Source organism: Mercenaria mercenaria, chromosome 7, assembly GCF_021730395.1.
Source record: "Mercenaria mercenaria strain notata chromosome 7, MADL_Memer_1, whole genome shotgun sequence".
Classification (NCBI taxonomy): domain Eukaryota; kingdom Metazoa; phylum Mollusca; class Bivalvia; order Venerida; family Veneridae; genus Mercenaria; species Mercenaria mercenaria.
The window spans coordinates 50,846,203-50,858,008 of NC_069367.1; the positions used below are offsets into that span (position 1 = coordinate 50,846,203).

At 34.5% G+C, this 11,806-nt stretch overlaps 1 protein-coding gene across 1 annotated transcript; it reads left to right on the forward strand.

The window, feature by feature from the left end:
• Positions 1-1,975: 1,975 nt before the first annotated feature.
• Positions 1,976-10,767, forward strand: LOC123555860 (uncharacterized). The gene is made up of 5 exons (XM_045346449.2): positions 1,976-2,112; positions 4,262-7,488; positions 9,228-9,476; positions 9,802-10,075; positions 10,383-10,767. The coding sequence occupies exons 2-5, from the start codon at positions 6,782-6,784 to the stop codon at positions 10,575-10,577; spliced, it is 1,425 nt and encodes a 474-aa protein (XP_045202384.2). The 5' UTR covers positions 1,976-2,112; positions 4,262-6,781; the 3' UTR covers positions 10,578-10,767.
• Positions 10,768-11,806: the final 1,039 nt, after the last annotated feature.

The following is an 11,806-nucleotide window of genomic DNA, read 5'->3' on the forward strand; positions in this document are numbered from 1 at the left end:
AGCCCGGACAAGAATTTACCGAAAGCACGCACGGACGCACGCACTCACTCACGACGGACGGACAGACGGACGGACAGTGCGATTTTAATATGCCCACCTTCGGGGGCATAATAGAACAGGAAATAGCCACAATGCAAAACAAATTAAAACAGTACAGGCATAAATGGTCAGCTTTTGGGCAAAAACATTGCATTTCCCATCATTCTAGCATAAAACTGCTACTATTGTCACTTTTCGGGGATGTTTTAACAGGAGAGAAAACGTGTGTCAACAGAGAGATTCTCGAGCTCAAGTGCTGTTAAAACACCATTTTATATATGCATGTTACGTTGCAAAGCATAAACGTATTACGGCCCCAAAACGGATAATTCAAAAGGAAATGACGTCAACGTGAAAAAAACAACATAGACTTTACCGCGTATATCATGGAAATTTAATGACGCCGAGGGACAATATATAGAGAATATTAGGTTACTGTCTTATAAATTTAAATTTATTAAGTGAGTCGGAGAAAATATAAAAGTCGAAGCTCTGCCGAGACTTTTATTTTTTCGTAGACGAACTTAATAAATTTAAATTTATAAGACAGTAACCTAATGTTCTATTTATCCTACCTTCCGATCTAAATTCATTCTTTAATTAAAATTCAAAATTTACCAACTAGATCTGAGTCTGTCTTGCACAGAAATTAATATGCCCCACCATTACACAAACAGGTCTTTAAAATAAAAATATTACAAAATAAGAGCCGAAAAACAAAGGCTCACCTTGTTTTGCTTTGTGTCCGACTTCTCTGTTCTGCTGAACATTAAAGAATAATTTTAATTTGCTGCCAAGTGAAGTTTTGTCAAAAGTTCAGTTGAATGCCGGATTACCCATCTTCACCAAGCAAACGATTGACGAGACTTATATACACGCCATATCGCCGCTTGACAGAACAAATAGACAAAACGTTTCCTCGATGATTTTATTCAATAAGACTCCATTCCAGATGCAATATATTCCTAGATTAAAGTGTAGAAAGCTAAAATTCTGAACAAACGCTAGATACATGAGTCACTTTCCGTTTCTCCGAGCGTTTCCGTTATAAAAACTTTTTGTAGTAATTGCAAATACGGTATGCATACACTATACATTTGTGACATGGTCTCACGTACCTAATAAAAGCGCGTTTATGAAAATAATTGCATAAATATGTCTTTTAGCAGTTATTCTCAAAAACAAGATGGCGTCGTTTTAAAAAAAAATACAAAAAGTAGTCCGCCAAGCTTTATCTAGTCACTGACCAGATAAAGCAAAATTTATCTGACCCCTTGATTTTTGCCTTTATTTTGCATGAAGGTAGGATAAATTCATTTACATGGTTTTTACTCGTTTAATCCTAGAATAGCGTTAGCGCATGTCCTTTTCATGTGTGTCAACATGGTCCGTACTTGATTTTCAGTGTTTTATTGTTTCTAGCGTAACATAATATAGTTCATACATACCGGTGATATATTATAGCCATATTTACATTCATTCACGATAAATTTCATTGATATTTGTCTACTTACCGTGATTTATATTAGGAACCCTGGCTTCCGGCACTAAGAGCCTTATTCGTATTGCGAACATTGTATTTGAAATGTCAAAGGGAATGTTGTTTAATCTTCCAATCATTAAATTAGAATGCCGTCTATAACTCCTTATCATCTGTACCAGAGACACACTTTCGTTTGAAGATGCTGCCTCCGATCTAAACAAACAATCAGATTGTCTAACATAAACAATATAATTTGGTCGTACTTTAAATGAAACTTTAAGAACTCTGTTATAGTGGCAGTCTTAAGAATCAAAGTGTTCTCAATTTACTGAATACTTGTCTTAGAACTTTCATTTTGTAGCAACGAGCATCTTAAGTTATCATTTTATTAATTTTGAAACCAGTAAATATAATAATACAAGCTAATAGATAAATCTGCAAAATATACAACAAGAGTTAATCAGCGTGCTGGCCTTGATTTTACCACAGTAACAAAAATAACACCTTGTCATTTAACTAATTTCGTACATTAAAACTTGTGTCATGTCAAATATGGAAATAACAGGTTTACTTGTCACATACAGTTTGAGGTAAGTGTTATATACATTTAGTTGTTTCAGTGCAAGTAGACATAGTACTAGAGATCAATCAATTACACAAATAATGATCCTACTTGCATTTATCTATGCACTTGTATGACACAGGATAAACGGAACAGTAAACTAACTGTATGGTTAAAAAACTTGGTGATAAATCATTTCATTGTAATGTCAATTTTCAAGGTAAATATTGAAGAGTTTTTTCTTGTTTTTATATATGATGTGTGATATGGTATAACCTACATTTTGTCTACATTTCAGCTGAAATAGTGAATCTGAATTTATTTTATTACACTTAAAATGGCGTATACCTCGTCCGATACTATCACCTAAACATAAAATATCACGTTATAGCCTTATTGAACCCCGCCCCCAAGATTTCGCTTGAAAAAAAAACAGTGTAGAATATGTTTATTCTACTATCCCTAATGTATTGAGAATGACTTATATTTCTTATATCAAAGTAAATATTTGTGACTAAATTCGTCTTTACAGAATCATTATCCACTTTTAAAAGTGTTTTTCATTTTCAATTTCAATAAAGAAAACAACAATCGATTAGAAATGAGCGTATCCTATTGTTTTGATGTCTCCGACATTGGCATTTTAAAGTCATGATAGAAACTCTAAGCTTTTTTTTGTATTTTCACAATCCAAGATATACTTGAACTGTCTATCAATTTTGTAAGGATACGGACATCACTATATGACTGTAAAATATATAACATGTGCTTTTGTGTCTGGTGTTTACCGTATGAAGTTCTTTTGTGAACTTACACTTACAGTGAACTTACACTTACCATAGCTGTTATTGACGAAACAGGTACATATGATGCATGTTACATAATATACGAAACTTTATTTTTTTGTCAAATACTATACGTTGGTAACAGGATACGGGATATACGCTGTCGAGGAAATTTATATTAGGCGAGAGAGATATGGATAACGATTTTATCTTACCGACTACCGTTTAACTTCCATGCTATTGTCACGGTACGGACTTTGTTACGCTAAAGGAGAAGATGTGTCAGGTAGCCGGTTAGCTCGGTCGAAAGACCGAGCCACGTCAGCAAGAGGTCTGAAATGGAGAATGAAATCGCTAGAAAACACTAATTTACTCTCAGAAACAATGGCTAAAGCTGGAGCTTATAATCTGACTTGATTTAATTATGCCAGCGATGTGGCAGCCATTTTGTTTTAATCAAAATTCATATCGGAAAATTACTAGCAGGATATGGAATATCATATCTGCACGCGACGTCTACTGACCAATAGAAATGTAGGAAACTTATAGAAGGAGAGATAAAGGTCAAACTCCAACACAGTGTTACTTATCGGTACAGTAGACACTGCCACCACGTATAAATTGGGCTGAATTTCAGCCGAGTTATATTTTTAAAGTTGTACAACGTTTTGATGTCAGTAGTTGAATATTATATATTTTGTTTGTAAAACGAGCAAAAAACCCTAAAATAATGGGGTAATACTAAAATTACTTCTTTTCTGGAGTTGTGACGCGCACCTGCTAAAATATAAACAATGAAATTAGTTTACGGTATTTTGAGTTCAATAAGAGAATTTTACGAATGGCATACTGCAAAATATAGATAAATTAAATACTTGCATTATGTTCCTAAAGGTTGTGACATAAATGTCAATTTGCCTTCAGATTAGGGCAAACATTTGATTTACCAGGCGTTGCCAAGCTTGTCGACATTGCAGGGTCACATGGTTGAACCATCATCACGTGATTTGCTTGGAGGCAGGGAAAATTGTTTGAAAATATTCCTGTGCGGAGGTTGGATAAAGGTATGTGCACTGTCACCAGACTCCAAAGAAAAAAAGCCGCTGTACATGTTACACCACCCTTAGATAGACTATACCACTTGCTAAAAATGCATAGTACACATTTACCAAATTGCTCGTTTAAGGTGAAAAATATGCACGATTGAAATGGGAAAATATATTTTCCTTTCATGACCATGGCTCTTAAATTATACCTAGGGGAAGGGTATAACATGTGCGGTGGCATTTTCTTTCTGGTAGGTGCCTGTGATGTGTACCTTGTAAATTTTAGGGGCACGTATCTACTGTATATATCCTACGACTTCTAACATACGATTCCTTGTTTTTGTAGGGTCGTCATGACAACTCCAACAAGCGTTCCATCCGGTATGCTAAATGCCAGCCGAGATATTTGGAAGGTATATTCTGTGATTGACCTAAAAATGAAAAACAGAATGTATGTTTGTTTTTGCGAACTAAGAGGATTGGACGAAATAATATTACACATTGCTAAGATTTGTAACATTTTGTTTTGCTTGAGGGCATTAACCAGTGGTGTTTGATTAGTTCAGTGTTCTGAGATTTTTGGTTATAAAGTTGTTTTATTAGTAAAAATGCTTATCAAATTCTGCTGAAAGAAGTGACTATTAGTATGATCTATGTTCTATGAAAATGATTTTGTAAAATCAAGAGTATATTAGAAAATATATGGAAAAAATGTTTTCTAAAGCTCAAACAAAGAATATTTACACACCTAATATACTAACTTTTCACAACTTCGAGATTACCCCAAATAGAGAATAGGATATAAGTACAGTTATTGCTTGGCAATTACCTATACAAACTGATTGTGTGTAATCAAATACAGATCAGAAAAAAGGCAAGAAAGAAGCTCAAGCTGCAGTCAACAAAAACAGTTTAATTAAGACATCATCTAACAAAAGGCTCAACTCTTAAATGTGTAACACTAGAGCTGAAGTAGAGTTATCCCTAATGCAGAGTACATTAAATGATATGTCTATGGAAATCAAAGAAGTTAGAAGGTGTCTAAACACCCTCATGAAAAAAGGAGACATTGAATCTTCAGTAAGGAATTCCGTCAAAGATATTCTAAATGACTTTTAAATAAAAAATTTGGAATTTACAGTGAATGCCAAGGTTGAAGAACAAAGTAAAGACATTATGAAAAAGCTAGACATGATAGAAAATGAAAATGAGAGACTTAAAAAGAGCATGGTCTACAAAAAACATCAGTGGAGAAATTAAAACAATCTATTATGGAACCCTGCAACAATCGCTCAAAGCTTGAAGACCAAAAGGCCAACTACAACGAGAAATACAGCAGGAAAAATAATATAAAGTTTTATATGGACATTCCTGTACTCCTCTCAGAGAATGAACAATCATTGACAGCTAAAATCTATGAACTTGTCGAAGAGAAGGATATTACTCCGGAACCTCCAAAAATACTGGCAATCCGTAGGATACCAGGCAAACCAGGACACACAAAACCAATACCAGTTAACCTTCAGAACAACTCTGAAAAACACAAAATTATGCAAAAAAAGTTCCCTGTTCAAGGCAACACGTACCCGTTTGGTTGATGATGTGACTAATGGTCAGTTAACATCCCGGCTACTCAAACATGTTGCCATAGGCTCGGCATGGGTCTTCAACGGATCAGTGTATGTAAGAATCAATACAGGCGGGAAATTCAAGTTTGATATCCATGATGTGATCTATGGGTTATATCTGCATAGACTATGAGATTATCTTTACAAATTTAGGAGTACAAAGTTAGTTTCATTACATACAGTTTCTTGCCTCAAAGGATTATGAACAGTGACTATTATGTGTGCCTTCTTAGGAAAACAATATTATTGACATGCAATAATTGTCTGAATTTTGTGTGCTCTGTTGTGTCTTTTTGAGGATGAATTTATCTATTCTAAGTAACTGAAACTTGTGTTCAGAGCGGTGTTATATCTTTATATTATGACATGTTCATACATGCCTTATTTATCAACTGTTTGTGCATCATAAGACAACTAAATTCCATTACAGCTGATAGCATCTCACAATGGAAAATAGCTTGTAATACCTATTTATGGAAGATTATTTATGCAAAAATTCTATCATTGCATTTGGTCAAACGCTTTATGATTCATGACAAACAATATTGCATTTGGTCAAATGCTTTATGATTCATGACAAACATTCAATTGCATTTTGTCAAATGCTTTATGATTCATGACAAACATTATTGCATTTGGTCAAACGCTTTATGATTCATGACAACTATTATTGCATTTGGTAAAGTGCTTTATTGTTGATGACAAACGCATGCTACATGTTGCAATTTAGATCACTTATATATGGATATAAGTAAACCAATTAATGCTTTAAATGTCCAAATCCTAAGTATCTTATGTATAGCTTCATGATAAATGTTCAAAGTATTTTTCTAACGCCAAGTGTCAAAAGAGAAATGGTAGTCATTTACTTGATTTGGGTTATTGGAGACTAGTTAAATGTTAGCAAATACGTTCTCTCATTGTTAATCAATTGTTTTTATTACAGTTATTACATGCATACACTGTAATGTCATTAAGTACTTGTGTAATGACAAGAGAGCAACGATTTCTGTATTGCGCTTTATGCTTATTCATATACGTAATTTAATGTCTTAATATTTTGTTAGCTGGGTCCATTTTCGTTCAAATGAAGAACGATAACTCCAGCTTACTTATTCGAGAATACAGTTAATAGCTGATCCCTTCAAGAAACTCTCCTAAAAAGAGGTAGCCGGTGTCATAGTAAATAATTGCTATAGAAAACTAAAATTCTGACAAAAGTTATTATTATAAATGAAATGCTTTCGATTAGCAGAGGAAACGATGATATCGTAGCAATAAGAAGAGGTATACGTGACAAACTAATCCAAGTTGCTGTAAGTGTAGAAAATGGTTCCGTAGATAACGTTGACTGCGAGTATGACCTGGAGACGGTTATTTTCTATTTAACAGAATTATCTTATTACGAAGATGTAAATGGTATTATTGACCAAGTGAAAGAGCCTTTTGGGCTGCTAACATCTTTAGATGACAATGTGCTGGTCTCAAATAAACCTAACCTGCTTTATACACACAGGAAAGGCAGGCCATCATTTAACATTCCAAAAGAAACATTGTGCTATTACATAGATAACAAATTTACAATAAAACAAATGTCAGGAATACTGTCAGTTAGTGAAAGAACAATAGCAAATAAAATGTATGAACATGGTCTCTCCATACGACAGTCTTACACTCAAATTGATGATGAAGAACTGGATGCTGAAGTGAAAAAGAAAGTGTCACTTTTCCCTACAGTGGGATACAGAACAATAAAAGCCCATTTATTGGCTGATGGTGTGCGCATTACTGACAAACGGATTCAGAAGTCAATGAGACGGGTGGATCCACTTGGTGTTACGATTCGAAATTTATTCCTAAGAACATACAGAGTAAGGAGGAGGTCATACAATGTACCTGCACCACTGTCTTTATGGCATGTAGATACAAACCACAAATTAATCAGGTAAGCTTTGCATGATTATATGATATAATATGTTTTTAGCTCACACAGTGCTGTAGTGAGTTTTTCTTATCAACAAGTATATGTCATCCCCATCCATCCTACGTCAACAATTTCTTCAATTCACGTCTCCTAAAGTTTAAACAACTGGTCCAGTTTCAACCAAACTTCACAGAAATAATCCTGGGGTGGTTCCCTTTCAAAGTTGTTGAATTCCATACAGAACTTTGGTTGCCATAGTAGGAAAAACTTGAAAAATCTTCTCTAATACCGCAAGGCCTAGAAATTGCCTAGTGGTCCTCTGTTAAGACTGTTATATAATCATGGCCCGGGGGTTTCTTAGATTTACATTTATGTAAAATATTTAAGAAATAATAAATATGTTCCTATATTTTATCAGTTAATAAAATATGGGCAGAAGTTCGGATGCGTAATAATTAAATCACGAGTGCGTATTTTATTAACTGATAAAATATAGGAACATATTTATTATTTCGATTCTAACCACGCAAATTCCTCGCATTTTACAGCACTACATTTTAGCGGATATGTCATTCGGCACTCAAATGCTGTTATAAACACCTCCCCGCCATTCGAAAGCGTTGCTTAACAAAAATTACCGATGTTTTGTAATTTTTAATTAAAGTAGTTTCAACTATGAAAATGTATTTTTCAAAAACATATTAAGTCTGACATATATAAAAGAAATCAGTTGTAAATACTTAATTCAAAGATTTGATGTGTGTGCCGTTTCTAAAAAATAGTACATGTCACTTATGACAGCACACAACGAATAAACAGACAGTGAAATACACACGAGGACATTGCGGGGTACAAGCACACATATGTAGTCTCAGAAAGGTTTATGTATACTCAGCGTCACTGAAAAGTTACCACCTAATATATACCTCTTTATTATTTTATACAATATCGACGTCCCTTTTTCATAGCCTGTGCGCGGTCTACTACTCATAGACCCTGTCTGATCATGTCTCCTAACCCATTTCATGACTGTCAGGTGAGAACAGCACATACGACGTGCAATTTCGCGACATGAATGTTCGGCGTCAACCATGCCAATGGCCTGATGGCGTTGATCGTGCCTTAAACGTGGCATTCTTAGCAAGGATATTCTGTTTTTTTTTAACGTATTCCTTTTAGTCTGTCGACTAACTTTCAAGTGCGATGAATGATTTGCGATAGAAAATTCGTACATGTCGACATTGCTGGAAAAAGTCATTTTGCAAGTGCAGCCCGTGCCTCAAATGGAGTTAATCGAATTTGACAAATCTTTACACCAGTGACGTCTCAGCTGCGTCAGAAATGTAGTCGTGTTATGCTTTTAACACAGTCCAATGCGATTTTTAAAATGTAAGGGCCATAAGGATGGTAACTTTTCAGTGACTCCGAGTATATTTTATTACTTACATTTTACACTGGAAAAAATGAGTATACAAACAGCAAATAATGGAAGCAGTGTAGAATATCTCTTATGCTACAACCGTAGGGTAAAATGGAACAGCTATATTTTATCGCAGATTCATGCATAGGCGATTTCGCTATATGTATATATAGCAATTGCTGCAGATCGTGATAGAATTTTTGTTAATGTATTACAGATTTTGAAACCTGGTCCTGTGAGCTCAAAAACCAGGTCATTAGACCCAATCAAAAGAAAATCTCGTTTTACACCCTGATCCAAATTTAATTTAAAAAGTAATGAATGCTGTTTTTTTTCATAGATGGCGTTTCGTTTTCCATGGTGGAATAGATGGATATTCCAGGATGCCAATGTATATAGTAGTTGCTTCCGACAATAAAGCAGACACTGCACTTCAAGCTTTTCTGAAAGGTGTAGCAGAATATGGAGTCCCACAGAGAGTAAGAACAGATAAGGGAAAGGAAAACGTGAAGATAGCAGAATACATGTTGACAGTACATGGCATTCAAAGCCAGAGTCATATAACAGGACGAAGTGTACACAATCAAAGGTAAATTTTGATGTTAATTGTATATTAAAAATGTGTTGGTAAAACACCATGCTGAAAGAGTGAAATAAAAGTCAAAAATGTTCTATGTACCCAATATGGGCTCTATAGTGGTTGTAGATAATAGTATGTGGTAAAATACACTTTTATTAGTTTTAAGCACATCAGGCATTTGTGAGGTTTCCTGGTATAATGGAATGACTTTATTTCATACAGTTTTTGACAAAAAAAAAGGAAATCAGCTGAGAACAGGAAAACTCACATCCCTGATATATTCTATGATAAAACAGCTTTTCGTCTTTTACTAATGACTGGTTTTTGTTAATAGAATCGAGAGATTTTGGCGAGAAATGTGGCAGGGGTGTACCTGTACCTTCTACAACTTATTTTGGAGCTTGGAAGGGCAAGGGATATTAGATGTGGACAATGAAATGCACATTTTGGCATTGCATTTAGTGTATTTACCCAGAATACAGAGATGTTTAGACAAGTTCTGTGCAGCTGTTGCAAGACGTCCTCTGCGAACAGAAAACCAGAGAACGCCTATGCAGATGTGGATAAGTGGACAAGTACTTAATCCGGCTGTTCAACTTACAAATCAGGTAATCCTTAAGATATTTAGAATTCAGAATTATGAAAATGCAGTAATAAGTGACTTATCTACTAATTGACAATTGGCAGTACATTTTCTTAAGGTGTTTCATGCATGGATATAACTGTAGTAGGTTTTTCACATAGTTCTTTTCTTAATCAGGATGAACCTTAGAAAACACACTTTTTAATAGCGGGAGTTTTGCTGTGAAGTTGTTAGAATATCAGCCACAACATTATAAGCGTAAACTACAGGCCACCTATATACATTTAATATCTGAAATATTGGCATATGCATTATGTCATTTTCTTCTACAGGAATTAGACTTATATGGACTCGACTTCAGTGGACCAGTAGATACAAATCCAGACCAAGACATTGTTGTTCCACCTCTGTATGAACTTGATGACAATATTATGAATGAACTTGAAGTTGTGAGATGCATGAATGCTGATGATCCATATGAGTTTCAAACCTTCTTAGAGGTTTGTTCTCGTTTACCAGCAAGATAAGGGTTCTACAGACATTGAAAGACAATGATTCCAAGTATTGCATCATGTGTTTTTATTTCATATATGGCAATAGGACTTTGGGACACAGTTTTGACTTTAAACACAGTTTTCAAATTAGTACTTACTTTACCACAAAATACACCAGTGACTTGTTTATTGTAAACCTGAATATGTTTCTGATATAAAATAAATTCACACCTCACGAGATGTGTTGAAAGACGAGGCTTATTCAGTTTTTCGTAGACCGAATTCATTTGAACTTTCTCAATACACAGCTGTTCAGTCAGTTTTCATGAATTTTATGCAGTATTTATCAGCTTAAGAAACAATTCAGTTTTCCGATTGATTTTTCGTTCCTGTGAATCCACAGAAAGTATCGCAAACCCACCGAAGATAAATATATACAACATTAGCATTGCAATTTGCAATTTTGTGCAACACCTCAAATATTTTTAAAGTACATTGATTTATTGCTTTCATACACTCCACACTTGTTTACCATCATGTTCCCAACCCATATACAGTAGATAACTCTTCTAAGCATTTTGTCAAATTTGTCTGCCCCTTTTGACTTATCCCTGTCCATGTTTGCATACCACCACATGTTTTCAATCTGGAAATTTGGAGTGTATTGTTTGCTGTTAGCCTAACCAGAGGTTGATTCAGAGACAGTTTGGTAAATTCTTCCATGGCATACTTGGACATACTATAGTTACCAGGCTGTTCCGAATTAGTCTGTGCTCATCTGATGGTTTTCAAACTTGAGAACTATGTTTAAATAATGACACAATATAAATACAAAAACAACACTAAATTTAATAAAATGTTTAATAAATCGATCAATCAATCAACAGTTTAAGCGGACAGTCATTTCTGACCATACATCTCATCATTGATTTATAAGACTTTAAAAGATTTATTTCTTGAACTAATTTAATGAATAAAACCCGAAAGAAATTGAAAATTTAAATTGAACAAGAAATGTGTTTAGACCAAAAACAAGAGCTGTCCGTAAGACAGCGCGCTCCACTATTCGGGGATTTGACAGTAAAATGAATATATGTCTGAATAAGAGACCTACTTCAAAAGGAAGATACACCAAGGAGCACAATTCCATCAAATACACAAATCTGAGTTATTAGGATTGTTACAACACATGCAGATGATGATGATGATAAAAACATATTTCGAGTTTCAAGTCATTATCTTATATTGTACCAAAGTTATGT